Source organism: Psammomys obesus, unplaced genomic scaffold (genome assembly GCF_907164565.1).
Source record: "Psammomys obesus unplaced genomic scaffold, mPsaObe1.curated_primary_1811, whole genome shotgun sequence".
Lineage (NCBI taxonomy): Eukaryota > Metazoa > Chordata > Mammalia > Rodentia > Muridae > Psammomys > Psammomys obesus.
This window is the reverse complement of record NW_026596039.1, coordinates 20177042-20202856: the sequence shown is the minus strand read 5'-3', so window position 1 is coordinate 20202856 and position 25815 is coordinate 20177042. Positions and strand designations below refer to the sequence as shown.

At 43.2% G+C, this 25815-nt stretch overlaps 1 protein-coding gene across 1 annotated transcript in view; it reads left to right on the top strand.

Annotated features, from left to right (window-relative positions):
* Neo1 (neogenin 1) overlaps positions 1-19835 on the top strand; it is a 193184-nt gene extending 173349 nt beyond the window's left edge. The window contains exons 27-32 of the mRNA XM_055622080.1: positions 6039-6277; positions 6754-6846; positions 9960-10118; positions 13690-13953; positions 16397-16533; positions 17294-19835. Of these exons, the coding sequence (XP_055478055.1) occupies positions 6039-6277; positions 6754-6846; positions 9960-10118; positions 13690-13953; positions 16397-16533; positions 17294-17377 (976 nt within the window). The 3' untranslated portion in view covers positions 17378-19835. The remainder of the gene's footprint in view (positions 1-6038; positions 6278-6753; positions 6847-9959; positions 10119-13689; positions 13954-16396; positions 16534-17293) is intronic.
* The last annotated feature ends 5980 nt before the right edge of the window (positions 19836-25815 follow it).

Below are 25815 nucleotides of genomic sequence, written 5' to 3'. Positions count from 1 at the left end.
AAGACCCTGTGCCCAGATATATTTGGTCCTTGTAGAGCTCCTATCCTAGAAAGAAAGAAAGGAAGGGAGGGAGGGAGGGAGGGGAGGGGAGGGAAGGAAGGAAGGAAGGAAGGAAGGAAGGAAGGAAGGAAGGAAGGAAGGAAGAAAGAGAGAGAGAGAGAGAGAGAGAGAAAGAAAGAAAGAAAGAAAGAGAAAGAAGAAAAGAAAGAAAGTCGGGGCGGGGAGAGTGCTGTGGCTGCAGCAGGGAGCACAGCATACTGAATATGCTAGGACTGTGCACGAACACAGCACCAGGTGTGCTGTGGGACCAAATGAGACAAACTGTGGGAGCTGCAGATGTCAGGGCTGGGGAAATGAGCCTGCTCAATCAGTTCCGTGCTCAGATTATGAGTCCCAGATTTCACTGAGCTTTTTAAAATACTGTTGGAATTGTCTCTTGCTTTAATGTAAGGGAATCCTGACTGAGGAAATGTTTACATCAGATTGGTGTGTAGACGATGGAACTTTCTTAATGATTTATTGGGGGATGCTCAGCCATTGTAGGTAGCCCTACCCCTGGCCAGGCGTCCTGGGTTGTGTAAGAAAGCAGGCTGGGGAGCAAGACCTCCACGGCCTCTGCTTCTGTTCCTCTTGGATTCCTGTACTTGTTGCATGTAATGGTAGACTCTAACCTGTAAGCCAAACAAACCCTTCCCTCCCCAAATTGCCTTTGGTCGTAGTGTTTGTGACAGCAGCAGAAGTCGTTCTACCCCTCAAATGCACTACCCTCAAATGTTTTAACATTTTAGCAAAGATCTGGTCTGAATAAATTATTTATTATTAGCTTATACTTTTTCATGAAAATTAGAGACTAAAATTAATCTGATGTTTATATACATTCAAAATTAATTATATTTTGTTTTGAGTTTATTTTCTCCATAGTTTAGCACTATACCTGTTTACTTTCCCTCACATAAAATCAAGTAAATACAATGTTACTGAGACTAAAGTATGTCTTATAGACATAAGTATACCAAAGTAGTTTTCATGTGAAGTCCTGAAAAATTGTTTTTACTGTTGTTTTAGTGGTTATTTAATTATATTACTCTCTACTGAGAAATGTTTAAATCATACTATGACTTTCTAAGACAGTAAAAAAAATAAAACACTTCAAGTTGAAAGACATTGAAACAACTAAGCAGTATTGAAAAGAATTGAGTCTATATTTTAGGATACAGTCAGATTGAGAGCTTATCGTCATCTATTAGTCCTTCCAAATTGCACAATGGCAAGGATGTGTGTGTAAATGCTTACACATATATTTATATATCGACTAGCCCTGAAATCTAAAAATATAACACCAATATACAAGTATGTGCTTATATGCTGAACTGTGGTAGCTTTTTTCCCCCTTTATCAAAGGTTAGGACATGGCTTTTTTAACACTGTCTTTTCAATGAAAGGATCACTCAAATTCTAGGCTTCAGGGTTATGAGAATCATACTTTTGTGTTTACAAAAGTATTACAACAGCCCAACTTAACATGGCCCAGAAGAACCTAAGGAGTCTGAAGTACCAACGAGGGGCCATGCAAGGACTGGACCTAGGTCCTCTACATAGTAGCCAGTGGGCAACTCGGCCTTCATGTGGGTTCACTAGGAAGGGGAGCAGGGGCTATCTCTGCCAAGGACTCTGTTGCCTGCTTTTTGATCACTTTCCCAGGATGGGGCTACCTTACCATGGGAAGAAGATGAACTCAGCCCTCATGCAGTCGACTAGATGAACTGGGGAGGCAGGGGGTCCAGGGAAGCTTCCCTATTCTGAGGACTAAGCGAGAGGGGATACAGGAGGGAGAGTGGGGCTGGGATTTATACTTTACATCCCATCTACGACTGGGATGTAAAGTATAAATAAATTAATCAGACTCAAAAAAAATATGGTGTAGAGTAATAGAGGCAGACACCATATGTCAATCTTTGGACTCCATACACACTTGCACACATGTCTACACAACCACACACACACAAACACATATGCATGCATGAAAAAAATGAGAAATAAAACATTGAGGAGATTAAAAAACATTTAATGAGATGAAGAAAAAATTCTGCTCATGCCCTTTTATTTACCATAAAAGTCAGAAAGCACATCTGTATATGCACATAGCAAGCAAAACACCTAGAGTCTCAGAGCACACCTTTACCACAGGCTGTTTCACAGCCTGTGTGCCATGGAAGGTGAGAGGGAACTATTAGCCTAATACAAATATCATGGCGTATCTGTGTGTGTGTGTGCATACGTAGGCTTTTACTATGTAGTCTTGATTGGCCTAGGACCTGCTACATACACCGGGTCGGCTTCAAACTACACAGAGTTTGTCTCTGCTCTGGTGCTGGGATTAAAGGTGTGTGCCACTGTGTCCATCCAATGTATTTGTTTTCAGTACATAGGATTGGCAATAAGCTACCTTGTAACTGCTCTATTTGAGTGACTTTTTGTCAGATAAGTCATGTGATATATTAAATCTCTTTCAAATAGCTTTCTACTGTTTACATTGTATCCTTTTTCTAAGAGAAGGGAGCTTCCTTTTAATAGGCCTCTCGTTTGGTTTTTATTATGGAAAACTTTTTCTTCAGAGCCTGAAAGACAGCTTTTTTAGAACATTTCTACAGATTTCTGTGTTTGGTGCTTTTATGTATCTTTAAGAACTTTCTCTTACAGCTAATTTTAGTATTCTTGATATCTTTAATAGTATCTAAAAAGCAAAATGAAAACATACCAAAAAGAAAAAAGAAACAGACTCCCATAGTATTTTAGAAGGAGTTAAAACTCAAAATAAGTAAAAATGAAAGTCTCTTCAGATTGAAACTAGGAAAATAGGTTCTGTATTCTGTATTTGAATCTGCAAGTCCAACAGATTTGGGTCCCCTTGTTTAAAACAGTTACATCAAATGGTCAAAAAGCTGTTCCCACCCTCTCCCCCTAAGCTGCTGCTGGGTATTCTATTAGCCACTAAAAAATATAAATGAGTCCTTCTTGTTCCTTTTCTTACTCTCTAATACTTGAAGTACCTTCTGTTCAGGTTGTGGCTGTTAGAGCAATTTACAATGTCAGCATCAATAGAGAATTTAGAGTTTAGGCCATCATTGTTTCTCAACACATTCTCTTTAGCTCCCTGATGCTTGACAGATGACCCAGGATTCTGCTTCAAGAAGATAGAAGCTCTCAGATGATATATTATTGTGTTTTGTGTTTGTACATAAAAATACCCCAAGGGTGAGCACTTTGTAAAGAGGTTTATTTGTTTTAGTATTTGTTGGCTGAAGGATCCAAACAGCATGATTCTGATGTGCTGGTAAAGGTCCCTTGCCACAGGAGAGCTGAGAAACAGAAAGGAGAAGAGTCATATGTAAAAGAAGATGAAGGAAGTGAATTCCAGGCCTCATTACACAACCTGTTCTGTGAGAACTGTTTAATCTCCAAGGTGATGCCATTGACTTAATTCTCTCTCACTAGGCTCTATCTCTTAAATATTCCATTACATCTTATTACCACTAATGAGGACCAGGTTTCCAGCACATAATTTTGGAGGGAAAACCACATCCAAATTGTAGCAGATGAGAGTTACTTCATCATATCACCATCTATCTAAAATTTTCCGAATAATTGTTTGGTATTTTGCGGCAAGGTTTTGCAGCAAGCTTTCCTCAAAGCTGTACCACTTTTCCTCAGCCTCCGAACTGCTGGGATTGTAGGTGCGTGCCCAGTAGTTTTCAGGTCAGGGATGCTCAGCTTAAAACGGTATCATGTATGTAGTAGGAGCCTGTCAGCTCCCGTCAGCTAGAGGCAGCACAGCCATCTTGGCTACGAAAGCATCTCCACATTAATAACGTGACTACCGAGTGCTTGCTATACAAATGATTTTACACTGCACTGCTTCAAGAATAAAGACAAGGAAAAGTTAACACATTCAGTGAAATTTAAGAACAACATATTTTCAATCTGAAGTTGGTTGAATCTGAAAATATGAGGGTCCACTGTACCTATTTATACTAGTTTGGAGTCTTTTTTTCCTCACTGCGTGTTCATGTTCAGGCTTTAGTCCTTTCTAATGTACTTTTTTTTTTCCACAGTTGATTTCATTAGGTTACACACAGTCTGCAGTACCTGAGTCAGAACTTCCTCTCTTCTCCAGTCTCTTTGATGTGATCTGGTGCACTTCTGTGGTTTCATTTACTGTATGCTTCCCAGAAACTGTTTCTATTTCCAGCTGGGCCTCTTTCTTCTAAGAAGGTTATGAAACCTTTGGGATAGGAATCCTTGTTGAAGGAAGTGTTCCCTGGGAGCTGGCCTTGAGGTTTTATAGCCCAGTCCCAATTCTTGGGCAATCTGCACTTCTTGGTCACAGTGGAACGTATTCTCTCAAACTGTTAGCTAGAATAAACCCTTCCTTCTTAAAATTGCTTCACACAGATAGTTTGTTATAGCAGTGAGAAAAGTAATTAATTTACATGTCCAAGCCAATTCATAGTACTTCCCATAAAATTTATTTTAGTCTACTCTTCCCAGTGTAAGTAAGCAGCCTGAGTCAGAAGCCTTGGCCATTTACTTCTTTTTTTTTTTTTTTTCTTCATCCCCACCCAGTCTGTGTTCATTCCCTCACTAAGTCCTAGTATTTCTGCCTCCTAAATAAATAATGCCTTGCAAATCTGCCTCCTTCATTCCACTGTCACAGGCCAGCATTGATGGCCTCCTCCAGTTCTCTAACTCTCAAATCCATTCTTCACAAGATGGTAGGGATAAAGTCTTAACTCAGATTGTCCTCCTTACTCTCTTGCTTAAAACCATTAAATTATTTCTCATTTCTTATAGAGGGAAATTCAAATTCTTAGTACTGCTAAAAAGCCCTTTATAATCTGGTTCTTGACTACCTTCCGAGCACTGTTTCCCATCGTTCTCTTCATGGCTCATGTTCTCATCATTCAGGATTTGCAGAATCCTTCTAGTATACACGGCTGCTGCTGTTCCACTTCAGGGCTTTGACATAAGCTGATTCCACCACCTGGAATACGCATGCCGTCCCCATTATGTCTCAACATAAAAGTCACTGCTGTACACTTTTGCTGTCTACCTGAGCTCCAACTATTAAGATTAACAGTTGGTGTTTTGGTAAGCTCCGAGCATTTAAAAATAGTTCAGTGTCACTTTCCTCACTTGACCAAAAGTGCTGAGGGCACAGCAGTATAGCACAGGATCTGACAGGAACAAGGTGGCTAATACATGGTTATTGAATGGGGAAATGAGTGAGTGAGTAAGGGAAGAAACTACAGCACAGTGCAGAGTGTCACCACATTCCTGACTCCACATGTTTGAGAGTCCTAGTGGGTTCCCTAGAAAAGGCCTCCTTCCCCTGTCAGATTTTACCTCTTCTTATTGTTGCATTTTTACTTCTTGTCCTTTCTCTGTCCGGCAGAAGCTTGTACAGGAACCATCTGCTTTAGAGCTTTTGTTTTTTTAAAGGCAGTCTCATTCTCCTAACTTAAAAAAGACAATATTTAAGTCTGTTCTGGCACAGTATCCAGATAATGTATGAACAAAGCAAAAACATTTACTATTTCCAGAAATAAACCTCTTATCTCTGATTTTGTTGTTGTAGTTGCTGTTTGTTTGTTTGTTTCCATTTCTGCCTTTGTTTAAAGCATCTCTCAGAAGGGCAGCATTTATATTGTTTTATTTTGGGTTGAAGTAGTTTTGTTTTGATGGGGGATTGCATTTAGGACCTCACACATGCTAGACAAATACTGTGCTACTCAGCTAATCTCCAGGTCCTTTTCAACTTTTATTTTGTGAGTAGACCTTGCTAAGCGGCATAAGCTACCCTTGAACCCTTGTAGCCTAGGCAGGTCTTGACTGTGTTATCACCCTGCCCCTGCCTCAAGGAATTGGGATTAGAGACCAGTATCATGCCCAGCAGAAGACAATCAGTTTTAATCACAATGTTTTAACAAATATATTCAAAAGAAGTGTATTTTAAAAACTGCCCTTAACTTTGTGCCTAGGAAACGAGCTGCCTGCAAATCAGTGAATGGCTCCCATAAGTACAAGGGCAATTGCAAAGATGTGAAGCCTCCAGACCTATGGATCCATCATGAAAGACTAGAGTTGAAGCCTATTGACAAGTCTCCAGATCCAAACCCTGTCATGACTGATACTCCAATCCCTCGAAACTCTCAAGATATTACACCAGTTGACAATTCCATGGATAGCAATATCCATCAAAGGCGGAATTCATACAGAGGTACCATTTCCCCTTTGTAAGGTTGCCTGAATTTGATAATTTGGTTAAGAGATTAGTTTTAAAGAAATGTGTATCTTGGGATTTTTTTTTTCCAGTATTTGATGAACATAGAAAGGGAGAGATTGTGTATCATTTAGGAGTAGCCTTCTAGATCTTTTTAAGTGTCTCATCAGGCTTCAGTCAAGCATTTGAGCCCCCTAATTCATGCATATACATTGGACTATGTCCTTTGCATTGAACTCAGCTATCACATGGAGTTGAAAACCTTCTACACACACTTCATTGAAGTACAGTGTGAACCATCATGTCTTCCTCATTGAATCTCAGCAGGAATTCCCATGATGCTGTACATGTAAATGCCTTGCCCTGGTGCATTGTTTGTGAAGTCTAAACCCTCCAGTAGAATTTGCTCCTGTTGAGGCTGCTCAGAGGCCTAAGGCATACCCTTGCTGCTAACCTCCATGCTTTCTATCTAGGGCATGAGTCAGAGGACAGCATGTCTACACTGGCTGGAAGGAGGGGAATGAGACCAAAAATGATGATGCCCTTTGACTCTCAGCCACCGCAGCGTAAGTAAAAGCTTCTCTTTCCCGAAGTACTAGCAGTCTTCATGTCACGGTGGGAAATATCTCTGAGCAGTCTGTTTAACTTCTCTTGATTCCAAGAAAAAGGACCAACTGCCAATATTGTGCAGCTTTATAAGAAGAAATACCAAAGCGTTACTGTATTTCATAATAAATGTTAATCTTGAGCTAGAGAAATGGCTCAGTGTTTAAGAATACTGGCTACTCTTCCAGAAGATACAGGTTCAATTCCTAGCACCATCATGCTGTCTCACAACTATCTGTAACTCCAGTTTCTGGGGAACCTGACACCGCTTCTGGCCTCCACAGACAGCAGCCGTATCCATGTTGCACAGAAATACCAGAACATCCATATACAGAAAAATAAAAATTAAATATTTTTGAGAGTAACATTTTTTTAAGTTATAAATAAATTCAAAAGCCAACTTCCCAGCTAGCAGTGTGGCTCTAGAGATGCTTGACTGCAGGCCTAAGAACCTCAGTTAGCCCTTTATTCATGAAGTATACTTTTCTCCTTTAAACAACCTCAGCAATACAAATACCAAGAGCACGATCCATGAAAGAAAAAGGTGTGTTGGTTAGACGTCACTAAAACAAAATACTGTCTATGTAAAAGTAGTAAAAGAACAGAAGGCATGCCACAGAGAGAAAACACTTAAAAAACAAACCTGACAAGGGAAGGAGAGGAGAACCTCCCCTATCAGTGGACTTGGGGAAGGGCATGGGAGGAGATGAGGAAGGGAAGGTAGGATTGGCAGTCAGTCAGACCCTGTCTCCACAGGGGGAAAGGCAGTGAGAGAGCCATTATTTTCAAACTGCTGTGTCCTTTCCCTTGCTTCTGTCTGAAGATAGGAAGGCCTTTTAGACCAGCTGCTAGCGTGGGTCTGCAGTTGAGAGGGCGCTTCGCTGCGTCTCTGCAACAAGTGAGAGATTAAATAGCTTCGGATGTTCTACACGGAATTTGTGCCATGGAATCCTGTTTGGAAAATCTCTCATCCACACTTCTGATGGAACCTCCAAGCGTGCACATTGTCTCCCCTCGCTCACACATGCCTCACAGTGTATGCTCAAAGAAGACACTATTTTTTTTTATTTATTTATTTTTTTATTTATTACCTTTTAAGAAGACGATAATCTGAATGTTCTAAGATGTTCCTGCCAGAACTGGCTTATTTCTAAGACTTAGAAAATTGAACTCTTTCTAAATTTATTAAATATGTCAAGGAAAATAGATACAATTCCAGTTGAAATGATTTTCTCTTTCTTTTTTTGGTCGGGTGGGTGGGTGATTGGTTGGTTGGTCTTGGTTTTGATGAGAAAGAAATGTCTATGAATATAGAGTATTATGAAATTTTTGCCCAAACAATTGGGTAGTTGATACAGTCTTTCATTCAAGAATCTGAAACCAGGTATCTGTATACATTGAGAGCTTTGAGAAATCCTTTTTGAAACCTACATACCAGCCCTTTTTTTTACAAGTTTGAATTCCTTGAGCTCTGGGTCCTGGAATGAAGTTGGAGCTGTGCACCTGACATCCACACACTTAGGTCTAGGCAGAGCTAGATGGGCTTGCTGGCATCAGGATGAGGTGAACCTAAGTTCAGATTTAGGTAACTTCATCCTACACTAAAACATTCACTACTTATTTATTTATTTATCCATCTTTTTATTTATTTATTTGTAACCACTTGAAATAGCTTTTAAAAGAAAACAAAATCTATTTTGTTTTCTCCTGTTGTTGTTTTTTGTTTTTTTGTTTTTGTTTTCCTTCATCATATGTACTTCATAGGTCAAGCTCAATTTTACTCCTTCACCCCAACCTAAATTTTAGAAAATACTAATTTTGAAGCATCTCACTTTGAAAACTGCTTCTCTTGCCCCAAGGGAGATCTTGATCTAAGACTAACTGATCACCCTTCTTGGCCAGCTTTCCTAGTTATTTATTCCTGTGGAGCTGCTAGAGCTTTGACCCCTGAAAGCAGCTGGAGAAGAAAGGCATCTATTTCATGGTCTGGGGGTTCTCTTCCCAGAGTGATGTTGATATCCCCACAAAGATCTGTGGAGATTCTACACAAAAGAAGATATTTTGATAGGTTCCAAAGAGCCGATTTAGTTTCATTATGAAAGTTTTATGAAAATGCTGCTTTAAACCGGAGTTGTGGGGGTTAACCCCTGTGTCCCTCATCTGCCCTACCTGCATGTTTGCCTAGTAGGGCAGTGTACAGGTTGTTACCTTGATCATAAACGATGTTCTTCAACTGCTCTAAGGAGTACCTAAGAAAATTGTATTTCCTGACTCTGGGTGTCTTGTTTTTTTCATGTTTATATCTCAGGCTAAAACAGGAAGCTTATTAAAGAGGTTTCATAGGAAGTTACATGTGGAAGCTATCTAGAACTTTGTATTCTTTACTTAAATTGAATCCTTAGTCAGGAAAAAGAAGCTGGGAAATTTCTATTCATAGCATAAAATGCTAATGGGTGTGGCTGAGCTCCCAGGCAGAACACAGTAATAAATGATGCTGTACTACTATAATTCATACTTTTATTACTAGATTGGAGTATGAGGGCTAAAAGATGTTTATTTATATTTCTTTCAAGATATCAAAACTGAACAAATAGCTACGTGCTTATTAATACCCATTAATTGAAAATATCTCAAAGTAGTCTAATGTCCCTTGGCAGGGACATACTAATGTCTTTTTAGCAGGATAGAAAAAATAATAGACGCAATATTTGATTATGGATTTGTGACACATTTAAATAGGCATTATAATATTCTTGTGATTAATGTTTATAATAGAATTCAGAAATGCAGATAAATCAAAGAAAAATACTCCCTTAATCCTGACTGCTGTTCTCTGAAAAATTACCACTGTTAACAGAATATATCCCACAGACTTTCTTGTTATGTATAGCGATAGAATATGCTCAGAAGTGTGTTCGTTTGTTAAGCCAGGTATAAAATTGATGGCTGTTTGTCCAGCCACTTGCCACTAAAAAGCCAGAGTAAAGATTGGGTGAACGGGAGGTGGAAGGGCTGGCTTCCGCATGTCTGTGCACACGTGTTAAGCATCTCTCTGTCTTGTGTTCGTTCACAGCTGTGATTAGTGCCCATCCCATCCATTCTCTCGATAACCCTCACCATCATTTCCACTCCAGCAGCCTCGCTTCTCCAGCCCGCAGTCATCTCTACCACCCAAGCAGCCCATGGCCCATTGGCACATCCATGTCCCTTTCAGACAGGGCCAATTCCACAGGTGAGAGATGAGTCTCAAGGCCAGATGTTGAAAGCATTCCAAGAGTTGGCAAGTGGATGGGGAAGGACTTGCCCTATTTCAAAATTTTTAGTGTTACTTGTTTATCATAACATTTCTATGATGGATTCAAATTTCTTTCTGTAAAATCTACTGCACTTTTCTCCCTGTGTTTAAGAATTTCGTGCAAGGTGTCATTTAGTAAAAAGCAGCAACAACTTGAATTGCATAAGCTTCTTCCAATAAGCCTCGCACCTTAACTTTGTCACCTTTTCCAACCTCCTTTTTTTTTTTTTTAATTCTACAGTTTGAAAGAGAAGTGTATTCAGAGTGGCTTTTAGAAACCAGGAGTTGCCTCAGTCACTCTAATGTTGGGGATGTATGTAGGCCAGTCATTATGTGAAATTACTGCCCTGTGGACCAAAGTAAGGACAGCATCCAAAAAGCAGCAGGGCCACCTTAGGGACTGGGAGACATCTCTAAACTGCAGTAAGGTGGTGCCACGGTCTTCAGTGTGTCTGAAATGATCTGCCAGACGAATGCGCCCTCATTTGGAAATCATAGCTTCACCAGACAGCCTTAAGGAGAGAAGAATGAAGATAAGAGAGCCAAAGAATAGACTGTTTATGCCCATTGGCTACAAATTAATTTCAGTCTTGTAGATTTAGCTATAAATCCAGGTAACGTCTTACATATACCATCAATGATTTTTCATAATTTGAAATTTGCCTATTAATAGTTATTATTGGAAAAAAAACTAAATGTTGAGGTTCTGAGAAAAAAGGAAAATTCTAGTGAGCTCCATTTTGTTGTTGTTTGTGTTTGTTTGTTTTACAAGACAGAGTTTCTCTGTGAGCCTTGGCTGTCCTGGACTTGCTTTGTGGAGTAGGCTGGTCTCAAGTTTTCATCAGTATTGATCAGTCATTAATATGCCCAGAATACCAAATGAAAGTCAAAGCTTCAAGGGATGTCTAAAGGTTTGTTTAATAGCTCTTAGTGCTTCACACTGTTAGTGCTGTTACCTACTTGAACCCACACCTAAATTTGGCCTTCATACTATCTCCTTCCAAATTTAGGTTTCAGAACTACATTTAGGAATAGATAAATTCCAGCCAGCTGCATGGGAGCCAAAGTTTGTCTTACAGATACAATCTCTTAGAACAGTGAATGTTAGAATGCAACTTTCTAATCCAGTCTTGTTCTCAGGAAGATTAGTTTTATGTCTCACCACACTTACCATTTTGAAGGCTACAAGATCCAGCCCACACAATCCTCACCTAAGGAACTGTGAGTATATGGCAGGTTCTCTAGTCTACCCCTCTCCTCCTTTGTCCTGGACTGGGAACAGCATAGGGAGTTGAGAAGAGACTAGCAGAGTTCCCGCTGAGCTCTCATCTAAGCGGCCTGGTATTGGTAGAATTCTCTTCTTTATCTGCTGGGACAGAAAGGGAGGAAAGGGAGAGGGAACATTACTAATGCCATCCTTGCCTTGATGCCCAGAGAAATAGTGACATACTCATTAGAGATCTATTTGAAAAATAGAGCCAGTAGCTAGACGTTATCCAAATTCTCCTGCTCTGTATTTCCCCAAGCCCTTATGTTGTTTGAGCTTAGCCTGCTGTTTTCATAACCTCAGGTGTGCAGAACTGGCGCCTGCCCAAGTAGTCTCTACTCTGAGAGCATTTACCACAGCTTGCCATGGGAAAAGCACTTTCTGTCCGACCATTGTGAACATTGTGTATTTTAAACAACTCTGAAAAGTAAGGCACTAGACCCAGTACCAAAGCAGAAAGTTTAGTGCGAGCCTAGTGGTCTAGTTAGAGCCTAGTGTAGAGTGTTGAGGAGCATCTCCTTGGAGAACACAGTGTTCTGCTACCCTCCAGAGTACACAGAGCAACCTTAGTCTGTGGCAGTGGCTAGGGCTTTGACACATGCAGCAACTGAGTATTCCTTTCTCCCTCTCCTCCTATCCTCTGTAAAAGACAATCCCCTTGAACACAGAGCCGGCCTGCCATATTAGCTATTGCCTGGTGACACGGTCAGGGCTTACACCCCTTCTCTCACAGCCCCTCATTTCCCTTCCTAGCCAGCTTCTGGCTGGGCCTGGGTCACAGACAGTGACCAGCAGCTCCCAGCCACAGTTGTAGCAGACGTGAGCAAGCTGAGAAGTGGCACCCAGCCTGGACTCGAGAGGGCAAGAAGTGTGTGAACCTGGCGAGGTTGCCGTGGCCCAGTCGGGGTGGGGTGGGGCAGCAGGTGTGCACGCACCTTGTCCGTGGGACCCGAGGCCTTTAAACACATGGTCTGTCCTGTCTCCTGACAGCCCCAGGGGACAGACTGATGGCTTTTTCACTAAGGCAGGGAAGCAGGTGAAATTCTGCAAGCGGCTTACATGTCGCTCTTAAAGCTGAGAACTCACAAAAGTTAGAACCCTTCAGGCTGCCTGCTGTAGCCCGTTGCTCAAGCTGGGCTCCCTGCCTCCTTCCTGGGTGAGATGGTGGTCCATCCTGTTCACACTGTGTGAAAATCACCCAGTCCCTGGTACTGCTGCTTCTGCTTGGCAATGGGAGACAAGTGGCACCAGGTGGAAAAAGGCAGGAAATATGTAGGGCTTCAGAACCTGAGCCTGAGAATCCGAGCAGGGATTTAAACTTGGGCCTGTCTATGGGTGACCTGCTTAGCCTCCCAGATTACTCGGAGAAATAAATAGAATAATACTCAGTGGTCTACAAAAAGAACCTCTGTTTACAGGCACTGTGTTCAAATGCTCTTTATATACATCTTATTTAATGGATTTTGTGTTTGTCTCCATGTGTTATAGATGAAGAAAGTAATACTCGGAGATTCGGTGACTTTGCCAGATTCACTCATGTAGCACATGTAGTTTTCTTAAAGTAGGTAGAGGACCGGCTGACCCCAGGGCTGCTACTTTTCCTGCCCTACTGTGCTGTCTTCAGGATACTTCTTCCTCTTTGTACTTTGTGTTCTTGTTCTCACACCTCGTGTTTTATGCCTCTGGGTAAAAACAGCATTCATGTGACAGTCTCCAGCTGTGTGCAGACCCCTAGGCAATTGTGAGACTTTATTGTCATGAGGCCATTCACATTGATGATGGCGGCATAGTACATGAGCACTGGCCTCGCCTGCAGGTACCGCCAAGCCTCGCTGACAGGGCCAGTTCCTGGTGCGTATTATCCAGCCGTCATTACTAGACATGGTTGTCTCTGAAAGGCCAGTTTCTGAGACTACCAATCAGTGAGTGAAGTTTGCTAGTCTTAGGAACCTTCATAAGAACTCCATAACAAGTACTTTAAATTTATAAACTTAACAACTACCTAAAGTAAGTGGGGAAAAAAAAAAAGTTGAAAACAACTGGTTGAAACAAGGTTGTTTTGGGATTCTTAGATTAGTCCCTCCATTCTTAGCCTTGGCAGTGACCCTGATCCATGTGTCTTTGGACCAGCATTAATCTCCTCAAGTGCTTATTGAACAGGCTTAGGGAACCCCTAGAAGTAGGCAAAACTGCATGTTTTAATAGTAAGGAAATGCTAACATTTAGGCTTTCCTGTTATAGAATCTGTTCGAAATACCCCCAGCACGGATACCATGCCAGCTTCTTCGTCTCAGACGTGCTGCACTGATCATCAAGATCCTGAAGGTGCTACTAGTTCCTCTTACTTGGCTAGCTCCCAGGAGGAAGACTCAGGCCAGAGCCTTCCCACAGCCCATGTCCGCCCTTCCCACCCACTGAAGAGTTTTGCTGTGCCAGCAATCCCGCCCCCGGGACCTCCTGTGTATGATCCTGCACTGCCAAGCACACCTTTACTGTCCCAGCAAGGTGAGTGTGGAGAGTAGCACGGCTGAGGGATGTTTTGGTTCCGGTTTGGGATAGAAGTCTCTCCTCCCATCCCCACCCCCACCCCCCTTTTCTGAGACAAGAGTTTCTCTGTGTGGTCCTGGCCGGCCTGGAACTTGCTCTGTAGACCAGGCTAGCCTCTGCCTCCCAGGTGCTAGGATCAAAGATGTATGCCACCACTGCTCAGCCCACCATCCCTTTTTTAGGAAGAACAAAGCAAATATCCAATAAGATTTTCCTAGCAACTTAGAGAAACTGTGTGTTGTTGTACCCTTTTGGGGGCATTCATACAAGCCACAGCATAATGTAATAGTGAACAGGGACTGAGCTTGTGGACTGTGTTTTCTGTGTAGAATCCTTACATTAAAATCTGGTGACAGGTTTGGACAACAAAGCTGGTCTGTCTAGGCCCCTGGAATCGCCTCACACTAAAGACACTACAGGCTAAAGAGGGGCCTGGGAGGCTGGGACTCCCAAGATAGGGCATCTCGTTGGTTTTCCTTCACTGCTCAGCAGCAGCCATTGCTTAGTATGCTTTGTTTCAGAATAAGGCTGTGGTTCTCAAGTTCCTTAGTCTCAAAGCCTCCTCATGCCTTAAAAACCATAGAGATCAGTGCTAGTCCAAAGACACATGGATCAAGACTACTACCAAGACCAAGAATGGAGGGACTAATCTAAGAATTCCAAAGCAATTTTGTTTCTACATATGGAGTATGTCAATATATATTAAGGATTAAAAATGAGACATTTCCTAGAATTAATCCATTTAAAAGATAAATAACACTTTTTTGATGAACTGTTATCATTTCTCTTATTCCTTATAAGTGTCTGATTTGATAGAAAACAGCTACATTCTCCTATCTGCCCTTGCGTTCAGTCTACTGTAATAGATTGTATTGGTTGTTAAAAATCTGCCCTCACAGACACATAATTGGCAAACGGGAGTGTGCCTTTTATGAACCTTCCTTTTTGGAAAAAAGATACTTCTGAGCTCAGTGTCTAAGAGGGTTCCCCAATAATAGGAACAGGGACAGTCTCTGACATGAACTCATGGGCTGACTCTTTGATCACCTCCCCCTAAGGGGGGTGCAGCCTTACCAGGCCACAGAGGAAGACAAAGAAGCCAGTCCTGATGAGACCTGATAGACTAGGGTCAAATGGAAAGGAGGACCTCCCCTATCATTGGACTGGGGGAGGGGCTTCGAAGAAGAAGAGGGAGGGAGGGTAGGATTGGGAGGGGATGGGAGAGGGAGCTACAGCTGGGATACAAAGTGAATAAACTATAATTAATAAAAAACAATTTTAAAAAAGTCAAAAAAAAGCGGGGGGGGAACTTCTCTATTGCTCAGATTGATCAAGAATTCTTACTCCTGTCTCAGAGTTGAGATTTCAGCCATATGTCACCAAGCCCAGTCAAGTATTCTTTTCTGACACGATGGGAAACCTCAACAAGTTGTAGATTCTTAAAAGATTTTTTGATGTGAATCTATACCTATCCATGGACTCCACACACTTTCTACGAGGTTGCATTGATCTAGCTTGTGCTTTGGATGTGTAATTGGAAATACATTGGACATTTGGAAAATTTTTGGTTTACTAATAAAATCCTCCAAATATTCACACATTCATTGTATATAGGAAGCTTTTCCAGTCAGATGACAAACAAGTTTTCAAAATGGTTATTTTCATGGAAAACTTTGATTTTAACATTGGCAGTATCCATCATATTTTCCTTATGTTCATAGCTCACTTGTTTCAATTTCTAGAAAATATCTGAGTGACCCATTTGTCAGTCGTCTCTGAAGTTTCGTTATATGCTGGAACCTCAGCTCTCAGTCTGTCATAGTGCCCTTCTTGAACAGTTGTCCATATGTGGTTTACAGCAGGGACACTCGCATTTGCTTACACACACCATTTAAAAGGCATGTAATTGAGAACTAAGATTTAATAAAACATAATTTTTACTGCTTCGTTAAGGGTAATAAACTGGCGTTTTAAAATATGAGAGCATGCCCTGGATAAGTTCACAGTTTATTGCTCTGCCTTTCTTGCTAAGGCTCTAACAGTTTTCCCATGTTGCTGTATACCCTCAATACAAGTAAGACACAGCAAAAAGTCAAATGCTACCTTAATTGTCACAATAAATGAGCTTTGATTTCAGGTGTTCTGTGACGAGTCTGTGGGCCACCATACTTTGAAAACCACTGGGTGAAGTTTTCTAGAGACAGTGGGATGTTTTCTGTGTCTCTTGGATGCTCTGTTGCCTTCCTCCTTCCATCTTTCTCCAATAACTTTTCAGAGCAGGATCCCTGTCTGGGAATGTATGCATCCCTCACATTGAGACAGCATTCAGTCTGCTGGCAGACTACTGAGGTCTAGAGGGTACAACATTAGCCACAACCTAAAACTTCCCTTTGCCCTTCAGCTCTGAACCATCACATCCACTCAGTGAAAACAGCCTCCATCGGGACTTTAGGAAGGAGCCGGCCTCCTATGCCAGTGGTTGTTCCCAGTGCCCCTGAAGTACAGGAGACCACCAGGATGCTGGAAGACTCTGAGAGTGTAAGTTCATGGGGCCCTCAGCTTAGTCAGGATGTCCCAAGGGGTCCACTTGCATGCTATTGGCTAGCTGTACTTTTGTGTGGACTCAGGTCTTTGCCACCCACAGGTGTAAAGCAGAGTGACTTGCTCACTGAGCAGGTGGAGATGCTCCTGAAGCATTTCCACATACTGTGGGAATGTGCTGTGGGTTTGGTTTGATTTCAGACCTACTCTGGTAAGTTTTAAAGTGCCTTATCATCCTGTCATAGTTAGTCATACACATCCTCCCTCTCATTTCCGTGCCTTCAGGTTGATCCCTTCTTCCTGAGCTCCACTCTGCCTTTTCTGAGGAGGATGCTGGAAGAGGAAGTGCCTAAGATTGTTTTCAAATCCTAATAAACAAGTCTGCCTTTCCAGATACAGGGCTCTCTAAGGAGAAAGCTTAAACTTAGAGGCTGCAGAGCACAGAAACTGTATTGCTCTGACACAGATCTAGATAAGATCTGGAAGCAACAGGACCTCTGCCTTATAAGGTTATCGTGGGCTGAGGAGTGTGTACGTTGGGCAAAAGGCATTGGGAATTGTCAAGAAATGCTGTCTTTCTTAATGGCCTTGAGTACATCCTGCTGCTTTTGGCTTTGTGGAGCCACCCTAGTTTCAGACCAGCTTCCCAGGGCAGCTTTGGCCAGGCCACTTGGTACTCTGGGCTGTCCTTCCTGGACAGCTCTTCAGATCGTTCCCAGAGTTCTCCATCATTCCCATGGTGTTCTCCCTTCTGTAGAGTTATGAACCAGATGAGCTGACCAAAGAGATGGCCCACCTGGAAGGACTAATGAAGGACTTAAATGCCATCACAACAGCTTGATGACCTTCACCTGGACATGACTCCAAGCCTGAGTCTAGAAGTCTTGGAACTTAACCTTGAAAACAAGGAATTGTACAGAGTCCGAGAGGACAGCACTTGAGAGCAGGAGCCAGTAGGCCGTCCAGTGCCTCCGTGTGGAGCTGGCTCCAGGGACAGCCACCTTGCCTTCTGGTCAGCCTGGGTGACACTTGTGTTGAGGCAGCTTCCCTTTGCCTGCCGATAGCCTGCAGGACTGGGCACCATGGGCCAAAATTATGTGTCCAGGGAAGAGGCAAGAAGAAGTGCAACCTGCCTTTCACTTTGTGGCCAGTGGCTGGGTCTTTGCGCTGCAACTGCATCACATTTATGGAGTGTGGACATTGGCGTTTGTGTACAATTGTGTGTCCTATTTCATTTTACTTTAACACACACACACTATCAGAAGCCAAGGAAGCCCGGGGTGTTCTCCACAAGCAGTTGACACCTGGCTGCTGGTTCCGGTGGCTTAGAAAGTCACTGACAGTGCGGTTGTTTGACACTGTCGACAGGGTTGGCTTGTTTTGGGTTTTGTTTTTATTTTTTAATTCTAAGACATTGCATCCTCTACCAGCTGTTAATCCATCACTTTGAGGGGGGTGGGAAATGTTGCATTGCTGTTTGTAAGCTTTTTTATTATTTTTTTATTATAATTATTAAAGGCCTGACTTTCTCTTCTCATCACTGTGAGATTACAGATCTATTTGAATGAAATGTAACATTGAAAAGACTTGTTTGTTGCTTTCTGTGCAGATTCAGTATTTGGGGTGGGGTCGGGGATTGGGAATAGGAAATGGAGGGCTGCTGAGGCCCTGTGAATGTTTCTGTCATTGTACTTTGTTCCAGAAGCCTGCAGAGAATGGAAGCAGCATCTTCAGTGTCCTTACCTGGCATGTCCATCTTCGTGTCACTGCATAGCAACTGGAGTTTTGTTTGGATGAGCTTATGAGTTCTCATATGATGGTGGTTTGGATGATTTAGCTGCTCCGGTATCTTGGTCACGTCCTTTTTGGAGTGTCCACACTGAGGTTCCCAGCAATGTGTTTCTAATTGCTTGAGTGATGCCAAGTAGAACCAGAGCCTGCCTCAGCTGCTCTGAGAAGTTAGAACGCACAGGGCAGGGACCCCCTTAGTGCCACTATCACTGGTTCTCTTTGGAAGGTTAAAAGCTAAGGAAGGAGCTTGTTTTCCTATTCCAAACAGGATATCTGCTTCTCTGGTCCAGGCCTCAGCCAGGCAGCTCTCATTTCCACATTGCAGAGGCTTTCCTCAAAGGCACCAACTAGGATGAAGCAAGATGGTACGGTGCCCAGGAGGCTTTCCCACATGTTTCTGAACAGAATTCTACAAGGAGCAGAGGACAGAGATAGTGGAAAGAAGGTTAGTGGAAGCAGTTGGCTTCACCTATACCAGCAGCATACCAGCAGCTTAGCCAAACCCACTTAGAATGAGGTAGCAGTAGATTCCAGGTGTGCTGAGGACTCGGCCACACACTGCAGCCTTTGCCTTTGCAGAGTGTTAGAGGTGAGACGCTGAGGTGTGTATTTGTTTGGCTTTTTATGTTAATATATAATGAAAAGTATAAGACTAACCCTCAGGCATCTTCTTCCCCAACAAATCCCTGGGAGACAGTATAGAGAGTAAATCAGGCTTCGGCTCTTCAGCCAGTACCAATGGCTACGCCAGCCTATCTGCCCTTGAACATAGGTTTGTTTTACCCTTTTTGGGTCTTACCCTTTTTACTTTTCAACAAGATGGGCTCTTTGTATGATGAGGGGCGGGGGCAGTGAAAAATGCAATGCTCTAACTCCTGCTGCTCTTCTAGCTGTTCGTAGGACAGTACCAGGCAGGGCTCTGGGACGACCAGCGTGCTTTGGCTGCCCTCCAAAAAGCAGCCAGAGCATTCCGGCCACCTGGAGGCTAGACTCCTCAGAAACTGTCTAGCCTTTGCTCAGAGCATGCTAAGTATTTAGGGAGTTCCTTCCCATAAACCCCAACACTTCGGTTACCTCAGGGCCTTGGTACCTGGATACTGCCACAGATTTGCAATGGGATAGGGGAGGGATGTATTTTTAAATAAAGTAACTTAAAAGTTGGGGGATTTTTTTAAATTCAGAAAATGCAAAGCTATTCTGTATTACACCATTTCACAATTTAATATGTGTCTTATATTTTCCTGTTGTTCTGGAAACTAAACCATTGTGTGTCTTGTTGTGTCCTAGTTGAGCTATAGCTCAGCAGCTTCCTTCGGGAGGGTGTGGAACAAATGTGTTTGTTGCCTTGTTGCCTGCTCGGGGGCCGGAGGACTGCTGGAACTGGGTTCTGTACACACTTGTTTGGCCTTTTCTGTAGTTGATGCTGTAAAACTCTATGGCTTTTTAAAAACAATTACATGTTTTTATTTAGTATTGGAAGTCCAATACACTTTTTTAATCCAATCAAACTGTGGTCTGGTCAAAAAGTTATTTCCCTTAAAACTTCGGGGGCTCCTGTTTGCATTGTCTAGTGACTGCCCTGAGGTGCTCAGAGCTATAAGGACAGAAGTTAGGATAGCAGGGGTAGCAGGTAACCCAAGAAGTGTCTGACTGCCAGCCCCAAAGATGTGTCTTGTTCCTGTCCTCTTCCCGCTGTTGCTGCCGTGAGGGGACTGGGAAGCCTGAGGAAAGGCAAATGGCACCTGGCAACAAAGCCACCCTGAGTTATACAGCACCGTGCTGAGCTGGTTTCCCTATACCAGAGAAGCCGAGCACTGTAAGATCACTCAGTGTTCCCGGCCTGGAATAGTGCTGACCCCAGCAGCCACAGGCCCCCTGCCATCTGTTACCTTGTGACAGAGCTGGGGCCAGATAAAGAGTGTAGTGCCCCTCCACCCGGCGTCCATCCGCTCTGCTGCCGGCCTCCTTAGAAACCTAGAGCCCCATCGCCATCACTGGTGCTGGACTGGCCTCAGGATAAAGTCTGAGAGCCCAGGGCTCCACCATAGCCCTAGGTCCAGACAGACTAGCCTGTACCAAATGCACTGCTCCGCCTTGGGAAAGCTGCTCTTGAGATTGCATCCCTTTCCAGCCACAGAGATCACTGGAGCTATCCCTTCTGCAGCCCTAGATGGCACTCTTGGCATATTTTCCAGTGATGGCTCTGTGAATGTGCAGGCATGTGGTCTCAACAGTCTCAACATGGACAAGAATTTCTCACTGCTCTCTGCCTCAGGCCAGATGCAGTTTCTGACAACAGCAGATGCCTCTTTTGGATGAGCAGACAAATATCCCTGAAGATAAGGTTTGGGGCCTGCTGGGAGGCTTCTCCCATAGCCCCTCCCTATCTTGCAGGGACCCCAAATTGGTTCTTAGAGATGTTGTACTTGGGCCCTCACACTTGTGTCCCTTTGGAGTCCTGGAGTGTGCTTAAAAGAGAGCTGTCTGCCCTATTACAGAGTCCTAAAAACGTATGCTGGTGCCACAACAACTAGCTTGGTGCTGAGAACGAAAATGAAATTGCCGTCAAGGCTGGCTCCAAACTGAACAACGTGGACAAGGCTCCGAAAGAACAAACAAGCAAACAAAAACAGCCTCTTCTCGTCCCTCCCTGCCAGGGATAGGTTGCACCATCTGGAAAGACTAGAGAGCATCAAGTAAGCCACCGAATGGTTAGCTATGGCCATGCAAATGAGCAAGGAGCCAAGAGGAGCCACTCCTGACCACACAGAAGATCCTAACAAGTGTCATGCTCATAACCTAGTGTTTCTAGCTATCAATGAAAAGAAATACTGGGATACTGGGAGAAGTATGAGATGTTAATTGAAGGGAATTGTTGCAGTTCATTCTGCTGCTATAATAAAAACTGACCAAAAGCAACTTAGGGGAGGAAATGGTATGCTGGGCTTACAATCCTAATCACAGTCCAACATGGGAGAAATTGAAGCCGTCCTACTTGCTGTTTCACAGCATTATCTCCAAGCAAGGAACTTGCATTACCTCAAAAGGAGTAAAGAAGCATGAGAGGCGCCTCCTGCGGGCTGCCTCCCAGGGCAGCTTATGCTCGGCTGGTTTCTTACACAGTTCAAGATGGCCTATGTCATAGCCTTCCTACATCAGCTTCTACAGCAATCTCCCATAGACCTGCCCACCGGCCCGTCTGATCTAGGCAGTTCCTCCTCTGTGGAAGCTTCCTCTTGGATGCCTCTAGGCCGTGTCAAGTTGACAGTTAAAATCAACAAGAACATAAATTAATACCTCAGCCCCTTCATGTTCTGTAATATTGGAATAAAATACTATTTAAATCTATCATTATCCGTAAGTGTAGCAGATAGTGCCCTTTACCCAACCTTCATTCATTCATTTGGGAAATGAAAGATCTAGGGCTGAGCAGTTGCCGCATTTCAGGGAAAGAATAATTTTAATTTCCCTTAATTATGGGTAGAGTGGGCCTGGAAACCTGTACCTTTAAGAAAATTGGAGGAGGTGTTTCCAAGGGGAAATCAAGGAAAAATGGTTTGATGCATCTGAAAGAACTTCTTAAAGTGAGGGGATCTGCAGCATGCCTGAATGCTAGTTGACCTTGTGTGAAGTAAATAGGTCCCTTCCCACTCTCAGCTGCTCTGGGCACAAGACACTGAAATAGGATCCTCTAGATGATGAGGAGACAAGCTTCAAAGAGCTCGGCATGGTGTGGGTGACCCACAATGGAATGGGATCTGGAAGCAAGACTTAAGGGTGTAAAGCTAAGAAATCCATAATATCATGGGGGAGGGAAGCTCAAGACCTTATGTTGTCAGCACTGTTGGGCCCCAGCTGGCAGTGTCCAGGCCCTAAAAGATCCTGGACCATCGCACACATGCTCGGGGTTATGTAGCAGAGCTCCGTTACCTAGTTGCTAGGTGTTTGCCCCCTGTGAGGGCCTTTCCCAGATGGGAGTGTGGAAACAACGTTAAGGCCTCTGCACCATAGCTGAGCTCGTTGCTCCGCCTGCTTCTGTCAACCCTCCTTCTCAAGTGTGTCCCAGAGTGCTACTTCTTTGCTGAGCAGTCCAGTCTCCGTGGGAAATCTGACCAGGACCTACAGCAGGCCAGTATCTTTTCTAACAAGTTCTGTCTCCCTTGCTCAACATCATGCAGTTGCCTGCAGAACAATTCCGCATAGCTCACCTGGCCTCTTCCCTTCCCTTTCCCTGCTTGGCCTGGCAACAGAGCAGCCCACCTCCACACAGTAAGCCTTGTGTGCAGCTCCTGCATGGTTTCTTTTTTCTCTTTTTCTCCTCCACCTCACCACTGCCCCTCTATCAGTAGATGTGTGTTCATCTTTAAAGACCCCACCTAACCCCTGATCATTTTTTTTGTGTTTCTTCCAGTACTTAACGACCTCCTTAAGGAAAGAACTGTAGGTGTTTGGGTTCTCCACCCTAGTACCTAATACACTGTAGGTTTTTACTAAATGAGTTTCCCTTTGAGAAAGATAAGACCTGAAGTCAGAGAGCTAATGCATCATGAGCCCGCGCTGGGGGAATCTGATAAAGCCCAAGCTCTTCTTGCAAGGGAGCATATCGTTAGGAAGGCTCTGCTGAGTCTGAGATGTCAGGATGCGGAGGTAGAGGCGCTCAGCTGCCCACGTCAGAGCTCCTAGGCATCCCATGCTCCCATGGGATGCTTCCACAAGGAGACGGCTCTATCCTACCACTGGGACAAATGCAGGCCAGTGCAGAGGCTGAGGCAGTCAGCAACACTAACTGGAGAGAGAAGCTGGTGCTGTCCGCCCACAGAGCATTTTCTGAAACGCTCAGGGACACGAGGCAGGACCCAGATGAGCCTGCAGGTGGCATATCAGATTGGGGGTCATCCTAGTGAGTTAAGGATAAAGTGGGTACCTTTCATAAACTCAAAAACAGGTCTTGGGTGAGGATATGGCTCAGTGAGTAAAGTGCTTACTATGTAATCATGGGGATCCAAGTTCAAATCCCCAAAACCCATATAAAACTAGACAGAGTAGCACAGGTTTGTAATTGCAAAACTTCTGTGAGACAGAGATAGGTAGACAGAGATGAGAGAAAGAGACAGGAGATTCCCCAAAAATTCATGATTCAGCTAGCCTGGCATATACAGCAGCAAAGTACAAAGAGACCCTGCCTAACAAGGAGGAAGGGGAGAACCCCTCAAGTTCTCCAGTCTCCATGCTCCTCCTGTACTCACACCAGCACACACAGACGCACAAAAATCTGGCTGAGACATCTAAGTGGTGTACAGCTTTCTGAAAGAGGAGAGGAGAGCTGGGATTCTTGAAGACAATGATAGAGCAGGCTCCCACGGACAGAGTTGTCTGCGGTGGTAGGTAGGAGGAACCGCCTGTGAACATTGTAGACTAACAGAAGAAAAGCCAAGGAGATGTGGAGTGGGCAGGTAATAGGAAAAAAGGAATCTTTTGGGTCTGTAAAAATGGGGTTTCCTCACTCAAAGCTCCAGGAATTACACACTCTTTCCAGACACTCCTGGAGCCTTCGGTGCCTGAGAATGCAACATGAGTTAGACATCTGCTGCTGACTTGCTCCAGGCCTGCAGGAGGGCACAGACACAGCACAACTGCTACCACCCAGCATGGAAAACGCTGAGACCTGAGCAACGGGCTGGCAAAGGACGGCATTTCCAGCCCCGAGAGGGAGCTTGGGGGCCATGAGGCAGGTGAAGAGAACGGTGCAGATCCACTCACGAGGGACAGCTTCTTTCAGTATCTTTGGACCAGATCTAAAAGAAAACAGTATCAGGTAACCGGATAAATCACAACACAAATGCTTTTACATGATTTTTTTAAAGAGAGTAAGGGATGATCCTAATGAAGGAAGAGCGAATGAAGCCTAATGTACAATTGTCTGCTGCTGTAAATTTCTCTCTTACCGTTGTTTTTGCTGCATCCCATGTTTGGCAGGGTGTCTGTCTCTGTGGGCGTGTGTGTTTGTGTGTGTGTGTGTGTGTGTGTGTGTGAGAGAGAGAGAGAGAGAGAGTCATTCTCTTGTCATCAGAGACTATTCTTTATCTGATTCCATCTCTTCAATCTATACAGACCTGTGGTCTAACATATGGCCTGTCTTGGAGCACGATCCATATACAATCCTGGGTGCTGTTGGAGAAAGTGTCTGAGCGGCACCTGCTAGGTATAGTTGGTTTGAATTGTCCAGATCTTCTACTTACTCTCATATAGTCCAGGCTGTCCTTAAACTTCTGATCCTCCTGTCCTTCTCTCCCAGGTGCTGGGACACAGTTGTGAGCCACCATGTCTAGCTTTGAATCTACTTTCAAGCTAATCTTGAGTTTATCTGTTCTGTCCAGCTCTGAAAGTAGAGTACTAGCTTGGCAGTTTTTACTGTTGTCTTGTCTACCTCTTTCAGGCTTACGTCCTGCATTTGAGGGGTATGTGTTTTTATAAATGTCACATTTTTATTGATTAAGCCCTTTTCTCTTCTTAAGATGTCCTTTGTCTTTAGCAGTCATTCTGTATTAAGTCTGCTTCAGTATTAGAATAACAGTTTGGTCTTCTCTTGGCCATTGTTTACCTGGTATATCTTGCACATTCTTTTATCTTCAACCTAGTGGCATATTTGAAGATGTCATATATCTCTTGTAGACAGTGGACAGATCGATCATGGGTTTTAATCCTTTCTGCAAGTCTTTTGCTTTTGATTTGAGAGTTTAATTTATCTACATGTCATGCAGTTACTCAACAGTAGGAGTGACAGCTGGTTATTTCCTGTTTGGTTTCTCTGTGTCTTACTTTTTTAAAATTATTTCATTACTCAAGAAAATAAAAAGGTAAACCACAAGCTCATAGAAAATAATCCCCAAACAACTATTTTATCAAGTATACATGGTGAGTATTTTAGTTATGATCTAATAATAAGGAAATGGAAGGCTTGATAGAAACAACTGTGTAAAAATTTGAATAGTCATTTTACCACAGAACACATATGGGTGGAAAATAGATAGCTAACAAGCATCCTTAGTCCCTGAGGAAATGCAAATTAAAAGCAGAGTTAACGTTACATAGAGCGGTAGTGACATTGCAGCTGGCAACCGCAAGTGTAAGGATATGAAGTGACTGAAAAGCTTGTGTAACTGCTGAGAGAAATGCAAGCAGTCCTTCCACTGTGGAAAATAAAATTACAAATATAATAATCAAATGACTCAGGAGAGCCATTCCTGGGAATTTAAAATCAGTGAAGACTTATATTCATCTTGAAATCATTAGAAGAATAAATTTTTAAGCTTCTCACCACAAAAATATGATATATGAAGTAATACATGTTAATTAGCTCAACTGAGCCATTTCAATAAGTACGTATTTCAAAGTATCATGTGTATGATAAATACATGTAATTTGTGTTTGTCAGTTTAATGTTTTAAAAATCCCCATTCATAGACTTGAACACAAATATTCATAGAA